Here is a 19,701-nt window from a genome sequence, read left to right on the forward strand (position 1 = left end):
ATATGTGTGCCACATCTTCTTTATCCATTCCTCTGTTGATGGGTATTTAGGTTGCTTCCATGTCCTGGCTACTGTAAATAGTGCTGCTATGAACATTGGGGTGCATGTATCTTTTCAAATTAGTGTTTTCATTTTTTTTCAGATATATACCCAGGAGTGGAATTGCTGGATTTAGTTCTTTGAGGAACCTCCATACTATTTTCTATAGAGGTTGCACCAACTTACATTCCCACCAACAATGCACAAGGGTTTCTTTTTTTGGATGGATTTTAGAACTAGCCCTTTAATGTAATGAATATGCTGTTCTGCTGCCTGCGGCCATTTTTTAAAATGACCTTGTAAGTCAGATGACCTGGGATCACTTCCAAATTCCACTACTTAGCTGCTGTGTAACAAAGTTGCTTCACCTCTTTGGAGTCTTAGCTTCTTCATCTGTAAATTGTGCTGACGATAGAACTTCCCACAGAGAGTTCTTAGAAAGATTAAATGCCATTAAACGTTAGTACTTAGCCGTGCTTGACACTGTTACAATAAGCATTGGCCAAGTATCAGCTCCTTTTGGGACGTGCACTTTGCATGTCCAGGGATTAGTTTTTAGCCATTCACCTGATCTCTTGTTATTGCCGCCAGGGGTGAGGAGTCTGCTGTCTAGCTAAAGAAACAAATGTATTTTCCGAGGTCATGATATGTAATTTGTTGATACTTAATATTACAGTTTTGGCTTGAGTGTTCCATTTGTAGGAGATGGAGAGTAGTAAAACAATGCATGAACCAATGCTGGGGAACATCCAGTTCTCGTGGGTGGTCTGCCACTAAGTCTCTGTGAGGCCGTGCAGTTGTCACCTAACTCCTCTGGTTCTTGACTTTCCCATCAAAATGCAGTAGTAGTCCCAACCTGCATGCACCTCACAGGCTGTATGTGTATCAAACAGAATTATAGAAACAGGAAAGCCCAATGAGGTGTGAGGGGAGACATTTCTCTTACAAGTCAAGGATGCTTTAATCCAGAGCTTCATTTTAACAGTCAACTTACAAACATAGGAGAAGATGCTAGAGCAACCAAGGATTCCTGCAGACCATGAACTAATGTTAAATTATGGGAAAAGAAAAAAGGCTCTTTCTTACCTTCAACAATTTCCTAGGGAAAATTGGGAATGAGGCTTTTCCTCCCTGGTGCCCCCTTGGTAATTTGTACATACTGCTCCCTTTTCTCTTATTACATCGTGTTATTTCCAGCTTTTTAAAGACACTGACTGTATTTCATTTTTATGTCCTTGACATTTTTGTGTCCTTGACAAATACCACAGTGTCTGAGACATACCTAATGCTCAATAAATGCTTGCTGAAGAAATACACTGAAAACCAACACTATTCCTTGGCAGTCTTATTCATTGTTTAATGGATTTTGCATGCTGCTTTCTAACAAGCCTAGCTTCTCAAAGGATTTCTCTATCTGAAGTTGAAATGGAGAACCACTCCTTACCATTTTCTGCATAGAGTCTAAAAAAATATTGTACTCTTATAAGTCAAATTTGAAACATTAAAATAGCCATGCACCTTCCAGTACTCTTTGTCCCTCATTTGTGCTTTATTTTCCTCCATGGCATTTATCCATTTATCTTTTTCTAAAATATTATGTAATTCTATTTATTTATATTGATTACAGTCTTCCTTCCCAGACTAGACTAAAAACTCCAGGTGGGCAGGAATTTTGGTCTATTTTAATCACTGATAGAGCCTCAGCCCCTAGAAGAGTAGACTCAATAAATATGCATTGAATGATGGAATGAACCTCACAAAAACAATAAAATGCTATTTACTCATCCTTTTTTGCTGAAAAAGCATGAGGAGAAGTGAAATGACTGACCAGCATTGTAAACCTGTGTTTCCATTATTTGCTCTAAATCTCTATAACAGGAAGAAAAACAGTTCTTAAAAATCTGAGACTTTTAATGAAACAAATAAATGTCTGAAGTAATATAAAAAGAAAATCCCTCAAGGACAGAAGAAGGAGTTAAGCTCTGAGTTTCTCATAGTTAATCATATTTAAGTACCGCTCTTATTTTGCCGTGGATGAATTCTTGTTCACGTGCAGAATGAATAGTGAGAATATCACTGCGCAGCCAGCCACAGACAAACTCAAAGGAGGACCATTCCGAGGCAGAGGTATGAAAAAGGTACTCTGCATCCTGATAAAAGAGCCAGGGTGCATCTGAAAGAAAAATAAGCAACACAGGTGAGGCAACAATTATTAAGCAATGTAATACAGACTTAAATAGGGTATGCTATGATTGACCCCAAATGTGTAATTTGGTCACTCAGCATTAAGAAAATGTGTGTGTATACACCCACTCCCACACATAAATAAGTATACAATTTACTTATTTTCCTTGGTCTATTTCATATAAGAAACATTCACGTATATTCAAAAGTCTGGGATAGATACATATTTTAAAATCATGTGTCATGAACGTGGAGTTAAGCTATGATATTAGTCTTCAGTAATATTTAGTGACATTTATTAGTTTGATTATTTATTAATGATGAATTTGTTAATTTGAAAAAATTAGTTGTCAATTGACACAAGAAAAGAGAAACTCGATTGGAGCTATGTAATAACACAGTAATGCTACAAAATAGCACATAATTAGAAATTCAAGAACTGCCAGGATAGTCCTTACCATACTGGTACCAGGGTGGAATCTTGGGTCTCACATCTGCAAAGTGAAAGCAAACCAGTTTGAGTGAACTTTATTTACAGGTGTACTATCTCTGAATTACTTTAGGTCTAAACACAATATTTTGGACTTTGCTTTTTAAAAGATCATTTAAGAACCAGGTGTTGTTTGGAAAGTGGTAAGTTCTCATACTTGAAGAGGAAGCTCAAGAGAGATCTCTGGTTAAAGAGAAAAGGATGTGAATACTTGTTGAGAGCCCACTGTGTGTCACACTGTGCCAGGTGCTTTCACTTACTCATTTGATAAGTAATTTTGTTTGCTTGTAATGTCACAGTGACATTTCTTCCAGGTTGTACTTGCAAAATACAGTATTCCACAACATAGGCAGTTATTTTCATTTCCTACTAAGTTAGCATACTGCACTGGTGTCATCTTTTCTCATTCCCCCATGATACATTATTTGCTAAAAGAGTACAATTTGGTTCATCATGAAAGCTGTTGGTACTGTGCTCCAGGGTGCTTAAATTTTAGACCTCTGTAACTGTTCACTTGGGAAAATGCTATAGATTATTAGAAAGCAAACAAATAGTAAAGATCTTATTAATATTTTTACCTCTTGGAATTTTGCATATCCATTCACGTTTGGAACCACAGTATGAGGGTAGCAACGTTTTATTCGCCTTATAAACAGCACAGTTTCTTGCATCTTCTCCAAAATAATTATTGTCTTGAAATGAAGAGACAACCTGCAGCAGATGAAGTTCATTATTCCTTAATAATGATCCCCCGCAAAAAGTTTCAAAAGATCAAAAAGGCATCCCTGTAAATAAATCACAATAGACTTCTGGAGGAAGTATGGTTATGATGCCAGTTACAGGTTGTTCCACATTTGTGAAAAGCAAGCTAATCAAAGCTTTATCATTTTTTTCTTGAAGATGCCTTTTTTTTTTCTTTCTTTAAGAGGCATTCTACTCTTTTCTCCAGAAGGAAAAAGTCAGATGAACTTGCACTGTTTTCTCACTGGCAAGATTAGGCTAGCCCTGGGATCCTGGGTAAACTGTTTAGAGGCTCAAGGATCTTTCAGAATCGAGTCTCACCTGTGATGTAGATTCTTTTGCATAAATACTAGGCTTTTAGTCTCTAATCACTAACTTCTAAGTCAACCCTAGTTTTAATCAGGAAACTATCCAATGTTTTCCAGGAATGATCACATAACGGGGTATTGACTAGAGATTCAACCTTCTCAATGATTTGATGACTACTTGACAGAAGAGTGGATGGACCATGAGTAAAACTGAGGTAAAAAATTTGAAAAAAAGAGGGTTTTGAAACCATTTATACTCCTCAAACATCTACACAGTCATGCAACAATTCATCTAACTTAAATATATATAAGCTCAGATTCAGAGAATGGCACGAGTTTGATATTTATTTTGTCCAGAGGGAAGTGGCAAGGGACTCAGTCCACTGCTTCATCGCTTAATCTCATTGATTCTGAACCAAATTGTCTATTCCTCTCCTATTACTGATGAGTTTTTGTTTGTTTGTTTTACTAAAATGCATTCTCAACCTCTATGTACCACATTTTATTCTCCAAGTGCCGTATTAATGTTAACCACCCAACTGTGCCATGTGGTGGCTGCCATTTATGGGGTAGGTCGACACTGCTATGCCCCTTCCACTCTCTGGGCCTTGGTTTCTTCATCAGCAAAACAGTTGGGTGTGGCTGGGTGATCTCTAAGATCTCTTTCCTGTTCTCTGGTCCTGATGCCCTTTTCAAAGAAGCAGTACTGGGGTAGAATCGTTATTTTTTTTAAACTAGCACACTCTTACTATTTTTGTTCCCACTATAAGCATGTAGCTTTTCCGCAAACCCCTTCCTTGCTACAGATTTGAACACCATCTATGTAGCAGGCCTAGAGATAGATCCCTTTTCTCTACTGATCTTTACTGTTTCAAAGTTTGGCTGCTGCTGTTTTGCCAACGAGGAGACATTATGATATTGTGGCTTTGGAGGCAGACAACCTGTGTACAACTACTGTCTCTCTTATGTATTATTTTAGGCAAACTATTTAATCATTTTAATACCCACTATATTGAATCACTGCAAGGATGAAATGAGATCATGCAGGAGTGCACTCAGCTTAGTGCTCAGAACATAATTAGGGCTCAAGGAACAGGAGCTGCATTAAATGCTCACTGCAGGCTGTTGCTACCCCCAGTTCACAGGTGAAACTGAATAACTTGATTCTGCATGTGCCTTCAGATGGATCTCATTTTAATCTGGGATACTGCTACTGTTTTTTCCCTATTATGAGGGAAATCTGAGAAATCCTCATTGCACGTGAAAAAAAAAAAAACCAAAACGTAATTGTGAGTTCCCTCTTTACTTCATAGAGGTTTTTTTACTCGTGAGGCTGAATGAAAAGCAAGTCTTTTTCTTCCTTCCAAATAACTTGCTTTGTCTGAGAAGGGGGAGCTGTGTCTAAGGCTGGCGTTTCTGTTCTTTCAGAGTGAGAGAAACTGAAAATGTTTCTTTTCACTGCGACACAGACAACGGTCCCACACTCACACAATCAGGTGCTATGCAGCAGGGCCGGGGGGTGCAAAGGAAGCCTGGTATTATTTTAGAGAATAGTTGCTTCTCTGCTGGAGATTCTTCACATGGGAGATGGTTTTGGGGGCTTTTTCAGAGAATTTGATTCCTTTTTGGGATGAGATCTTATAGCTGGCTTTAGAACTATCTGGCTAGCAAAGGTTTCTTGAGACCTTGCTGAAATAACTCTTTTGGTACCAAGGTCTGGTGCAGTTTTTGATTTAGGTTTGGGTCATGGGGAAGATGGTCATTCTTTCCAGGTTCTCTTGGTTGGTTTACCAAGTGGTTCCAGGGCCGCCTGCTTTGAATTCATTTTCTTTTCTCCAGCTTGGAAAGACTTACAGGAGTTCCATCAGACCACTCCCAAGAGCCAGCATTCAGTGGGTTTCTTTTGTTAAATCCAATCCAGAACTGCCTTTCTTCTGTCCTATGAAGAGAGGAAACAAAAACTTGGCTCTTCCCGTTGAATTCACAACATTATGTAAAATGTTCAAGAAATATTTTAAAGTATTTAGTTGTGTAGGGAACAGCTGATGCTACTGGCAGAACTGGTCAAGTCAGCAAGCATTTATGGAACATTTCCTGTAAGCAAAACCTGAGTTATAAAATGAACTGAGAGAAGATTAATCTCACTTCCCATTTCTCTTGGTTTGTATGGTGTGCTCACTGGTGATGGGCAGTTAGGGGAACAGTCAGCCCGTATTGAGAACATGGCTTTCGCATGTTCATTAGGAAGGGCAATGTCTTTCAATTAAGACAAGGACACATGAAAGCAAGCTGGTAAGAAATTTTGGAACATCTTTTCCCTAGAGGACTATTTCTTTGCTAATTGACTATACTATTTATACTACTTTACTCTTTTAATTTGTTGTTCTTTTGTCAAATGTTCATGCATTCTCTGAAGGTTAATCACCACCACCCCATTTAATAAAAGGTACACAGCAGATTTGTTTTTTTGGTTTCTTTTTAATGTCCCAATGTAAATAATTCCACAGCAAACCAGTCTGAGGCACGGTAGATTAACTTCAGCTGTCACCACTGGTTCGACTTGGTGAGAAGCCCCACAGAGAACCATCTTCCTCCTATTAGGCTGAGGACGAATGCATCAAACCAGAGAGCACTCAATAAATCAAGCAATAAAGCCTAATTGTACAACGAATCATCTGACTAAGATAATTTTCTGAGAATAATTTTGAAGAATTAAAGATTTAAAAGATTCAGAAGTCATGACAGATGCTTTATTTTCCTTAGTGCACTGAAGCAAGCCTATTCTGAAGCATCCCCCTCTCAGATATTTGAGCTCCTTTGCCTGAACGATACAAATGAAAGTAAAATGTGACTTAGAAAAGGTCAGAATCACTGAGGCGCATTGGTCACTGCCATGATAATAACTTACATTTAAGGTTGTGGGAAGGTGAGAATGCTGCCTTAAGGTTAAACCAGGCATATTAATCTTAATGGCCAGGCTGAAAACTCACGTCACTCTCCCTGCGTTGAGAGCTTTTTATTCCTTTCCTCACTAAATTCAGAATTTTACATTTTTCCTGCTATATATTGGCTCCTAAATGACGAACTGGTATTTATTTTCTCTTCATCATTTTCCTAAAATTATGTAACTTTAATTAATATAATATAATATGAATATAATAAAATAGAAAAGCAGTGCCATAAGAAGGAGAAGAAGCATGTATGCTAACTATGAGAATTGGTTTATTTGGTATAATTAAGCATGAGATTTGGCTGAACTCCCTGGCAGTCTGGACAAAAAGTAAAACATACATTATATAGCTTTCGTGATTAAGTGCCGAAGATCAATAATTTGATAGATACTTGACACTAAATCCTATGAGACATTCCAAGTGTGAGAATTTATATAAATACAAGTGTTATAATGAAATTTGATGTTACAGCAAACTTGGAAGCAGTTTGCACGTGTTGTTTCATATAGCATACCTCACAATATGCAAGTATGAAAGGATGTTTTGCAAGGGGCTGAAGTCATGAAGCCAAGTTACAACTTAGAACAGTGGAGACGATCACATCTCCCTTGGATCTGAGGCCCCACACCAGACTAGCAAACCAATCAACAAGGAAGCTTCTTGAACTTTTCTTCAGCCTCAGAGAATCTGACTCAGCAGCTCTGGCGTGAGACCAGAGGGCACTGTGTGAAAAAGTCTCCCAAGTGAGTGTGAGAATCAGCCAGATCCGGGAAGCATGGTCTCAGGCCAGCGTTTCCTGCAGGGACCAGCAGTTCCATGGGATGTTGGTAAGTGGTCTCAAAAAAAAAAAAAAAAAGTGTTTTGCAGTCAAAGAAATTGCTTCCTTCTAGAAGCCTTTACAATGCTAAGGTATATGGCAAATTTCCAAGATCATGCCTTGTTTTGCAAACATATTTGACCACAAAATCCCCCTATTTCCCCTGGAGTACTTCGTGAGACACACACTGAGACATATTCCCACCTTTGAGGTCATTTTTGTAGATGCTGGAGATGAATAATTTGATAGATGTTACATATTAACCTTCTTAGGGGAGGGTCCTAAAGGAAACTTGTGGGGAAGGCCAGGATTTTCCTCAAAAAGTAGTTCTGGATTTTCTCTAAGATTCAGGTAAGTGTTTCACTGAGACTTCAGATTTCCAGAGCTTGGAACAGAGTACCTGGTATTATATTTGTGTTAAATATATGGAGGCATGCCCCCGCCCCCAGACCACGACATCCTCAGGGGCAGGATTTTGTCTGTCATGTCTATTGCATTCTCCAGCCACCCATGCATATAATAGGGTCCCTTCCATAGAAGATATTCCCAAAATACATGCTAACTGACAAGAACATTCTAGAGAAAGAGGCCAAGGGATGAGAAGACTTGCTAAAAGACAACATGATGGCTATTTTCAAATATTTGAAAATAGAGTAGACTTGATCTGTATTGCTCTGGCTTACTAGAAAGTTCATCTTTGAAACTAGCTTCCAACAATGGAATGGGTTTTATCCCAAGTAAAGAGCACGTTGAAACTGAAAGGAATTATGTAGACCAGTGGTCCCCAGCATTTTCGCACCAGGGATTGGTTTCGTGGAAGACAATTTTTCCACTGCCGGGGGTGGGGGGATTGGCGGGACGGTTCAGGCGGTAATGCCAGCAATGGGAAGTGACAGATGAAGCTTAGCTCGCTCTCCCGCTGCTGACTTCCTGCTGTGCGGCCCAGTTCCTAATACACCGCGGACCGGTATTCGTCTGTGGCCCGGAGGTTGGGGACCCCTGACGTAGACAGTAGATGACCACGGGAATGTAGTAGAAGAAATTCCCGTATTGCATCAGAGGTAGCACAAGACCTCCTATGTTTCTTCAAATTTAAATTTGATTGATTTTCCAACTTCGTTAAATTCAAGATTCTGTAAACTTGCAAAACGGATGCAGACAAGTGAATGCCTGTTTCCTCAGAGGTAAAATTAGAAGGTTGTATTGGAATTTTTAAAAAAAATTAGTGGGACTTTCTTTTTTTCAAACCAAATCTCACATGGACTCCTGTTATATACAAAACAACTAGAAGTGGAGTTGGCTGGACCTGCCAAGTCAGTGAGCGAGGAACCAAGAGCTCTGCCCACTTGGCCTCTCCTGCTCTGGGGGCTCAGGACCCTCTGGACCCTCAGACAGCACTTTGAAAACCACTGGGCTAGATAATTTCTGAACTTGGCAGGAAAGCTCTAAAATTCTGATTTGAGGTACACAGAAAAGATTTCAAATATCAAAACAATCGTCACTTTGTTCTTTGTTTTATGGAATGAGTAGTTGGTGCAATATAAATATAAAACTGTAAGTATGTATTTTTCTTTCACAACTAGTGTTTAGTTGGTTTTAGACTTAAATACTTGAGATTTTGAATATCCCAAATACCCCCAATATTTGGGATACTCATGCCTAAGAAGCCATTACTTGGAGACAAAATATGTGACTGAAATTTTTCAAAATTAACAAGTATTTACCGATTAAATTTTGAATGTAAAAGCTCATTCACAAAATTCTCTTCCTCGATATGGGCAAAGCTTGCAAGATGAGCTCCAAATTCTTCACAAAACTCTTCAGCTTCTCTCCATGTTCTTTTCGTCAGAACTTTTTCACTATGAAATACCTGTGTAGTAAAAGGAAAAAAAAGTTGACACGGTCATGAATAAGGTGAGGCTGTTTAATTCTGGACAAGAAGATGACAATAATATAATTGTTGTCATTATTCTACTTTAAAAGCTTGACCGAGTAGGGAGAAATAACATTTATTGAACTAAAGTGTGTCTAGTTGTTGTAATACCATTATCTCATTTTATTCTCATGACAAAGTCATGCGGAGGATATGATAGGCTCAGTTTAACAGATGAGGACCCTTTTCCTCCTTGAAATCTCTTTTTTTTCCCCCCCTCCTAAATTTCCTGTGACTGGCATATGCTTGTCCCTTAATAAAATGTTTGTCAAGAGATGAGGACAGTCAGGATAAGAGAGGTTACAAATTTCAGGTCACACAGCCACAAACTAGCAGAGCTAGGATTAGACCTCGTATTCCATAGCTGAATGAATCTGGCTCACCCAGGCGAAGAAATGAGAAATGAGACCTGGGACCTAGGGCAGGTATATTTCTAGGGTCTTTGGGTTTTAGCTGTGACTAAATTCTCTCCTGTTTCTCAGCTGTCCTCACGGTGGCAGGAGGAAGTCAGTCAAATGGTGGGCATACTTTTGACTTTATTTAAGGTCAAGGGTGAGGAACTGAAGACCTGGAGCTTCAGATTTTGGGCCTCTGCTCCCTTCTCATTTTTAACTGCCTGACACTATGCTTGAGTCTCTAATGCCAGGCAGGCACCCTGCGGCCAGGCTTCACCAGGCTCTGATTTGCTGAGACCAGGATGAATAACCTTCCCAGTCCCATGGACCACAGCACAGCATTTCCATCTTTTAAATTATATGTCAAAACCCACCTCCTCTGGGAACCTTTTCTCGAATCACTTTAAATTCATAAGTCCTACTGCTATGCCCATCAAACACACCATATATTTGTTGACATATCAGGGTGATGTGTAGTAGAAAAAGCACTGGACTGGGAGTCCCAAGACCGCAATTTATTCCAACTCTGTCAATAAATAATTGTGATCTTGGGCAAATCACTTCATCTCACTTCATGCCGCAGTTTACTCATTTCTAAGGTTTAACTTATTGCTCTGTGTGGTCATTTCTGGGCCTATTATTCCATGAATTTAATGTAGGATTATACATGTGTACATTTAAATTTAGTGTATTGCAGGTGTTTCAGGCCATCTATAAGACTGCAATATTTCTAGAGATAGAGGCTGTCTCCATTCTGCTCTTCATGTGCCCAGGTGCTGGAGAAGAACTTTCTCCCAGGATTTTGGAAATCTCTATTTGTAAAATGAACCAAAGACAAAACCACCAAACAAAAACATCATATTTCAAAAATGTATTTCTGAGAAGAAGATTGTAGATACTGATTTAAATCTAGGATCGAAAGATGATTTGCAAAAAGACATTTCTAACACGCACACACATATGTGTATATATCTATATCTTTCTCTATATCTATATATCTCTGTCTATATCTCTCTCTATATCTATCTCTCTGTAAATCTGTATCTATATCTCTCTCTATATCTCTCTCTACATCTGTATCTATATATCTCTCTATATCTATATCTCTCTATATAAACTTTTGATCATCAAAAGCTGCGAAAGCTATTCTTGGCAGGAGAATGGTATTATTCCAGAAGAAGGACATTATTCATTTGCTTACAAACAATATGGAATTGTACCATTTCAATACCCAGTGAGTGTCTGCCTTGTTCATTTGTATATGCAATAAGAACAATATTGATCAGGGCCTTGATATCGGTCCTCATGAGGAGGCCTCAGTGTCACCAGGGATCTGTCAATATTTTGACTTAAAAATTATTTTGGAATATAACTGAAAGGATGGAGACAGCCAACAAATATTAACTGAGTACCTGCTGTGTGCCAGGCACTATCCTGGAATAAAGGAGTTTGGGATACATGGACAAAATTGGAATAATGTTGGTCCCATTGAGAATGCCCATGTAACCTTCGTATTACCTTGAAGCAACTGGCCAGGCCAGGCTCTGACTCCCAATCCAAATAGCAGGGGGAAAAGGGCCGTCTCTCTTCTTGCTCAGGTTTCTCCTGATTTTCCACTGGTTGCTTGCACAGGGACATTGCCTTAAAGTGTCTACAGTCCTTCACTTCCCAGCGACCAGGGGGACTCCTTCCTCGAATGACAACACAGCCACCACTGTAGCCTAAAAGCAGAAAACAACACTTTAATACCAGATGACTAGAACATTTTGTGCTTGGAAGACAGCTCATTAGAGTGTTGAATAGTTGACATCTCATAATGAAGCATCCAGACAAGAACAATAAAGATGAAAAAGGATGCTTTATTGGCATGATCATCTCATTTCTCTTCATCTCTGGAGAAGAGAATAGTAGATGGCAAAGTGAGAGAAGAGAGACTATGAAGCCTAAAATTTGGGCATTTTGAGCTCAGATGGCAAATGATTGGAAATTAGGTGCTGTTCCAACTTGGGACTGAAATATCCCCCATATCTCATCAAATGCCAACATCCCTCTACTTTGAATTATTGAGCTTTTTAACTGTGCAGAGGAAAATTTAATTCACCATTTATTGAATACCTACCCTGTACACTGTGCTTTGAAAGCCTACTGTGAAAAATTAACAATGAAAAATGCATAGTGCTGATCCTTTGAGAAATAGATTCAACAGGAAAAAATACATAAATGATGGAGTAAGCAGACTGCAAGGTACACAACAGAAAACCAAACTGTACACCATGGAAGAGTGGAGAGAATGAGGTATATTCTAAATGGGGTGAAATTCTGGGGGCAGGGATAGGGGCAGACATCAGGGAAAAGGGAAAGACCATTTAGTTATGGACAAATTCCATTTTATTCTTTTGCATATGTTTGAACATTTTGGAAAATGAAACATATTTTTCCATAGAAGCAATTTCTATGTTAAGATTCTCAAGTTTGTCATCAAATGTATACAACTCATAAGACAGCTAAAAAATGCACTTCAAATTTCAGTGACTAGTAGAAAACAATCCCATTCCAAAAACAGAATAAAAATTGAGTAAAAATGAGCTTCTTTTTTCATCAATCCAGAGCGATCATTCAGTTAACTAAATCAACATTCAACAACAACAACAATAAAATTATACATCTGTATCTACATACCAGGCTAGGCTTTATATTATTAGCTGCTTGAGACAGAAGGACAAAAAACATTTAGTTTAGTGTGAGACACAAAACAATAAATGATTAATGGCAGCAAACATGATGGATTAAGTGCTATGGTAACAGTGTGTTAAAATTTCTGTGGGGAAACTTCAGCAGGAGTGATGGAGTCTCCTCAGGATGTCAGTAAAGGATTTGCAGGAAATCACATTTGAGCTGAATTTTGAAGGATGAAAAGGAGAAAAAAGTTTTCAAGGGGTGCTTTTAAAAAAGCAAGTGATTATAGATGAAGCATCTAAAGACTTGTGACGATTCTGGACCTAAAGGCACTGTAAAAAATGTAGTCACTTGGTACTAGATATTTGTCTTGCTTAATTTCCCTTCAGAAGTAATGGCTTCAATTTCTGTAGATACAGGGTAATTGACATTATCCTTGCCAGCCATGTTTTGGTTGTTTTATGCTGATAGAAAGACTAAAGAGAGAGATAATGAGGAGTGGAATGAGAAGGAAGAAGGCAGAGGAAGATGTACAAAGATTTACATTCCTCCTAAAGGAATGGAAAAGAGTTTGTGAAGAAGGAGAAAGAATAATGAAGCTACAACACGAGTGTTTGTGTCTTCAACAATCCTGGGTGCACACCCCGTGTTAGACACCTGCAGGAAGCTCAACGTGTGTGCACGCTGATGGTCAAAGAGACCCACGAAGATGAAAATGACCAGTGGTAAACAAGAAAACACGATTGTGTGACATGCAGAAGAAACGGAAGTCAATAGAGAGAGTTGGTCCACGCAAAGGCCATCATTTGGCTCCACTGGCCAGAAGAGCTAGTTAGTGTTCAAGGTGGAGTCTGGGGGGCCAAGCAGGGGAGATAGTATAGCATGCCACTGCCCCTGCTGTGAATGGAGCATTGCAGGCCTGCTGAGTGTAATTGTGGAACGCAGCTCACAATCTAGCTGAGTCATGAACAACAGAGGAGATGCTGCCCGCTCTGTGTAATGAAATTCGAATGAAATTGAACTGTGGAAATCCATGTGGAAGCCGAAAACCTAATATGTATATGGATGGAATTGCTCTAGTTGAAAGAGCAGGAAAAAACACACACTCCCACCTGACTCTTCCATCCTTCCTTCCCAGCAGCCTTTGACTTGGGGCCTGAAGTCTGGGGTTCTAGTCTCAGCACAAATATTTAGTAACTTGAAACTCAAGGTTCATAAATCACAAAAAGCCTTGTCTAAAACATAGGGGCAATAATTCCTTTTCTTCTTATGGATTTTCATGAAGATCTGATAAAATAATATATTAAAAAGCTCCCTGAAAGATATGAAGGGCTAAAACCATCACTAAGATGTTGCTTCTATTCTTATTTTGACTGTTTTCATTACAAAAGCTGGGATTTTGTGGCACAAGTTCTGCCTGCATGTTCAAAGAATTTTTAAAAAGCTCAAATCAGCAAGTTTAAAATGCAATATACTTTTTTGTTGGTCTTGCATTTTGTCTTACTTTCCCACATCAGACAATGATTAAATAGCTTTGGTTTTAGACACTAGATATTCAACTCATCTTCATTAGTGAAGAAGGAGATGTTTGTGAACTGCTATGAAGATAAAAAGTGTGCAGTAGTGTTATTGGTATTCGAAAATGGTTAACTTAATGGAACATTTGACCTAAATTTTAGAGTCTCAGCCTCAAAGAAGCAGTAAAATGGTATAATAAAGGGAGACTGGGCTAAGGGAGATATAAACCAAATTTATAATCTTATGTTGTGGGGATGCTTGTAAAGCCAAATAATAAGGGAATAAGGGTAGGGTGTGGAAAAGAACAGAGGTGTTTCTTCTCCCAGAGAAATTGTTCTCCAATTTGATTAACTCATTTCTCACTGGAAAAGAACAACTGTCATCGTATCCCTTAGCGGTGAATCTCACATTTGAACTGATTCTCCTCTCCTGCCTTAGCCTCCCTCTATCCCCGCCACTTTACTCTCTCCATCAAACACGAATGGGAACACTTTCGGTCAATTAAGAAATTCCAATTCACTAGTCTAGTCTCTTCAATTTGGCAAAACTATCTAGCCTTATAGTAAATTGAACCAACCTGGGAAAGCCTCCATCTTTCACTTCTCTGGCCATATACCTGAAAACAAACAAACAATATCTATTTGTGGCCTCAGGGCAGGAGGAAATCATAACCGGGCCTTTAGACAATTATTTTACTTGAGCCCGTCTACTCATTTCCCTTTCTCTGCAACAACTTTCACATCCTTAATCTCAGGCCGCTGCCCCAGCCACCTTCCATCTCTCTCCTCTCCTTCTCCGTGGAGAAAAGTGAAGCTTTGGGTCAGGGAAGGTGAGCTTTCATGGAGTTCTGCTTATCTGCATGATACCATGTTAGGCATTTTATATGGTCTCTTTCCTATTTAACTTCAAAACCTCTTTGAGGTGGATATTAGCATCTACAGTTCACTAATGGAAAAACCAGGCACAGAGGTGTAGTAACTTGCCTTAGGGCCATGTAGTTCTTGAGGGTTTGATCTGGAATTTGAAACCATATTTAACTGAGTCTACCATGAGACAATGTCAAGGTACAGAGGAGGTGGACATTCAATAAATAGCTGTTGAATGAATGCTTGAATCTTCCCCTCTAATTATGGTTCTCCATTTCTATGGAGCTCCCTCTCTTTCCCCTGGTCATGCTTCTCTCCTTTGTGAGACCGTAGCATTTCCTTGAAAATCTACTATCCCGTGTTTAGTGTGTATGACAGTTACCTATATATTTATAAAAAGATATGGAAATACCAAAAGGGTGCTCAGAAATGAGGCTGTTTGTCCTCATTTGTGTGTTGGTTCATTTCAGTACTCTGATGAGACTTAAAATGGATAACTATCTATCTGCTGGCTAGATAGGTTTCTCCTTGCCATGTGTAGGGTAGTTTCAAGAAAACAGATCTGACTGGCTCTAAGCAATCCCATTTTCCTTGTCACTGACAGAAGATTTCTATTGACTTGAGACAATTAGGGTAAATACTCTGGAGTTATCCCATGAGTGAAACATACCTTTTTCACAGTGCTATCTAGATCTAGAAACACAAACCTTTCGTCACAGAGCCTGAGTTATGGATGGATGCAAAATTTTCTCTATGAAATAACTGTGAAACTCTAATATAACTTGGAAAAGTTTTTTTGAATGTCTTAAAGGATGGACTAACCTGTTTTCTTTCGCCATAGAGCAGCCTCCATTTATATTGAATCCTTAATCTAAGTACAAAGTACATTTAGGTTTCTAATGCATTAGCTTCTCCCTAAATGAGAAAGGCCCTATTTGTCTTCTTTCCCTTTAATCAGTGGCACTAGTTAGTATGGATCAAAACTGTTTTTCCTGTTTTACCTGAATAGTTACTTCTCTTAAAATACCAAGTACCATAGTCTCTTTGTTGTTGTTTTAGTAAGGATAGCAGGAAATTATCTCTGTATAGAAATATCCCAGCTATGAAGCTATGAAGAAATCCCTAATGAATCCATGGATCTAGGCATCGATCATTAATGGCTTCTAACATTGCAAATAGTAAGAGAACTGGACATTATATGCCTCCATATGGAGCATACAACTATCCATGAAATGGTCTTTCCAAAAAAATAAGAGTATCTGATTTAGATCAGGCCTCTGATTCTAACTTTTTAAAAATGTCATTTTAAAAATGTCAATTTTATGAAAAATAAAAAGAATAGAGTAACTTTTTTTTTATATTAAAGACTTCCATTTATTAGCACTGTGACACTCAGTACAAAGAATACTCTAATGTATACTTTTTATACCAAAGGTAGTATATTGTTATTCTTCCAACTCAACAAACAGTATATACTCTTTAGTGAACTGTTACTTCCTAGAATAGCAGGCGGGCCTCTTCCAGAAGAGTAACACATTTTTAATGTGTTGTGGGGATACAATAAAAAAACCTAGACTGAAGGAAGCTCTACAGGACAAACACATTTGCATCAACAAATAAAATTTTTTAAAAATGACAGTGGGCAAGGAAGAGGAAAACACAGAGATTAAAACAGACTTCAGGAGATATACCAACCAATTACAGTGCATGCACCTTTTCTTGATCTTGATTCAAATGAAGAACTCTAAAATACATTGTATAATAGTTATGAATCATTTAGAAATTTGAGCATTAACTGAAGATTTATGATGCTATGGAATTATAGTTAATTACTTTTAGTTGTGATAATTGTATTATAGTCATGTTTCTAAAAAGGAGTCTTTATCTTTTAGAGATAATACTGAAATATTTATGGATGAAATGATATGATATCTGGGATTTTCTATGAAAAAATATGGGAAATGGGAGGAGTGGGTGGGAGTATAGATGAAACAAGATTGACCATGGGTTGATAATTGATGACACTGGGTGATGGGTATATATGGTGGTTCATTATGCTATTTGGTGAACATAATACAAGGTTGAAAAAATGGCAGAACTATGATTCCACCACAGATTGAATATTTTGATGATATGACATAAGGACAGAGTCTTCACTGAGTTTATAAAAAGCTTCAGGCTTCCTGTTCAGTGGTCAATTTATGTAGTCAGTCTGGGCTGGATTAAGGTTCTGACATGGGGACCAAGCTAATGGATTCTTTTGTGACAGGCAGGAAAAAAAAAGTCATTTAGGATGGTGTTTCTGCAAACTGCAATTTAAAAGGAAAAAGGAAACACAGGGGTTTTTATATTGCTATTTTCTTCAAAAAAAGATTTACATTTTCAGAGACAATTTACTCAGTGTCAATCAGCCTGAACAGCCAAACTGAGCATCACGATATTATTTTTGCTTCAGGGAAAAGAGAAAAAGAGTAGTGCCACTCAAATAAATTACAGCAGAAACTTATGAATGACAAGGAGTTCTGCTTCAATTCCAAATTTTAGACATCCAAATATGCCCCAAGGAAGATAACATTAAAAACTAAGAATTTTGTCTACTCAAAATGTATTAATTTATTTTGACAGGTATAGACACTCCTAACAAAATTACAAAGTATATTAGAAATGATACCTGGGGATTTTTTTCCAGTAATAGTGTGACATGGAACTTTACTATTCTCTGCATTTTAATAACATTCATAAATTTGTAGAATGAGAAGGTTGTTTATTGAGTGAATTGTGATGTTTCTTGTTTAGAGCTATGCAGTCACCGGTTTATATACAAATTTCCTAAACCGATGGTTATACACAAAGAATCTAATTTGTCTTACTTCACCATGCATGCATCCTTTAAAAGTATAGTTTTTAAAAAAAATAAATAAATAGCCAATATATTTTAGAGCATTTTAGGTTCACAGAAAAATTTAGCAGAAGGTACAGACTTCCCTTATACCCTGTGCCCCACGTACCTTACTACTGACATCCCATACCAGAATGGTACATTTGTTAAAACCTATATTGACACATCATTATCACCCTAAGCCCATGGTTTACATTAGGGGCCGCTCTTGATGTTGTACATTCTATGGGTTTGGACAAATGTATAATGACATATATCCACCATTGTGGTATCATATAGAATGGTTTCACCGCCCCCCAAATCCTCTGTGCTCTGCCTATAAACTCCTCCCTCCCCCAGCCCTTGGAAACCACTAATCTTTTTACTGTTTCCATAGTTTTGCCTTTTCCAGAATGTCATATGGTTGGAATTACACAGTATGCAGCCTTTTCAGATTGGCTTCTTTCACCTAGTAATACGCATTTAAGTTTCCTCCATGTCTTTTCATGACTTGACAGCTCATTACTTTTTAGCATTGAATAATATTCCATTGTCTGCATGTAACACAGTTTTGTTTGTTTGTTTGTTTGTTTTTAATTAATTAATTAATTTATTTATTTTTGGCTGTGTTGGGTCTTCGTTTCTGTGCGAGGGCTTTCTCTAGTTGCGGCGAGTGGGGGCCACTCTTCATCGCGGTGCGCGGGCCTCTCACTGTCGCGGCCTCTCTTGTTGCGGAGCACAGGCTCCAGACACGCAGGCTCAGTAGTTGTGGCTCACGGGCCCAGTTGCTCCGTGGCATGTGGGATCTTCCCAGACCAGGGCTCGAACCCGCGTCCCCTGCATTAGCAGGCAGATTCTCAACCACTGCGCCACCAGGGAAGCCCCTGTAACAGTTTATTCACTCATCTACTAAAGGACATCTTGATTGCTTGTAAGTTTTGGCAAGTATGAATAAAGCTTCTATAAAAAAAAAATCCATATGCATGTCTTTGTGTGGACATGTTTTCAATTCATTTGGGTAAACACCAGGGAGTGCAAGTGTTGGATTGTATGGTAAGAGTATGTTTACTTTTGTAAGCAACTGCCAACCTGTCTTTGAAAGTGGCTATACCATTTTGCATTCCTGCCAGCAATGTATGAGCACTCCTGTTGCTCCAAATCCTTGCCAGCATTTGGTGTTGTCAATGGTTTGGATTTTGGTCATTCTAATAAGTGTGTGGCAGTATCTCGTTGTTTTAATTTGCAATTTCCTAATGACATATGATGTTGGACATATTTTCATATGCTTACTTTTCATCTATATATCTTCTTTAAGATCTTTTGTCCATTTTTAGATTGGGTTTTTTGTTTACTTGTTGAGTTTTAAGAGTTCCTTGTATATTTGGTATAACAGCCCTTTATCAGGTATGATTTTTACAAATATTTTCTCCCATTCTGTGGCTTGTCTTCTCATTCTCTTGACATTATCTTTCTCAGAGCACAAGTTTTAATGGAGTTTTAGTTTTAATGAAATCTAGCTCATCAATTATTTATTTCATGGATTTTGCTTTTGGTGTTGTATCTAAAAAGTCATCACCATACCCAAGGTCATGTAGGTTTTCTATTATGTTATCTTCTGGGAATGTCAAAGCTTTGTGTTGTACATTTAGGTCTATGATCCATTTTGAGTTAATTTTGTTAAGGGTGTAAACTCTGTGTCTATTTTTTTTTGTTTTTTGTTTCTTTTGGCATGTGGATGTCCAATTGCCCAAGCACCATTTGTCAAAAAGTTTTTTCTATTGTATTGTTTTTGCTTCTTTTTCAGTGATCAGCTGACTATTTTTGTGTCAGTCTATTTCTAGGCTCTTTATACTTTTTTATTGATTTATTTGTCTTTTTTTTTTTTTTTGCCAAAACCATATTGTC

The 19,701-nt window shown here is 38.1% G+C and overlaps 1 protein-coding gene across 1 annotated transcript in view; it reads right to left on the reverse strand.

Moving 5' to 3' along the window:
• Positions 1 to 19,701, reverse strand: part of PLA2R1 (phospholipase A2 receptor 1) — a 118,509-nt gene that overhangs the window by 40,094 nt on the left and 58,714 nt on the right. Inside the window, exons 12-17 of the mRNA XM_061184414.1 lie at positions 11,377 to 11,579; positions 9,255 to 9,400; positions 5,617 to 5,701; positions 3,292 to 3,424; positions 2,682 to 2,717; positions 2,055 to 2,212 (exon numbers count right to left, since the gene is read on the reverse strand). Coding sequence (XP_061040397.1) covers positions 2,055 to 2,212; positions 2,682 to 2,717; positions 3,292 to 3,424; positions 5,617 to 5,701; positions 9,255 to 9,400; positions 11,377 to 11,579 — 761 coding nt within the window. The remainder of the gene's footprint in view (positions 1 to 2,054; positions 2,213 to 2,681; positions 2,718 to 3,291; positions 3,425 to 5,616; positions 5,702 to 9,254; positions 9,401 to 11,376; positions 11,580 to 19,701) is intronic.

This window comes from Eubalaena glacialis, chromosome 1 (genome assembly GCF_028564815.1).
Source record: "Eubalaena glacialis isolate mEubGla1 chromosome 1, mEubGla1.1.hap2.+ XY, whole genome shotgun sequence".
Taxonomy (NCBI): domain Eukaryota; kingdom Metazoa; phylum Chordata; class Mammalia; order Artiodactyla; family Balaenidae; genus Eubalaena; species Eubalaena glacialis.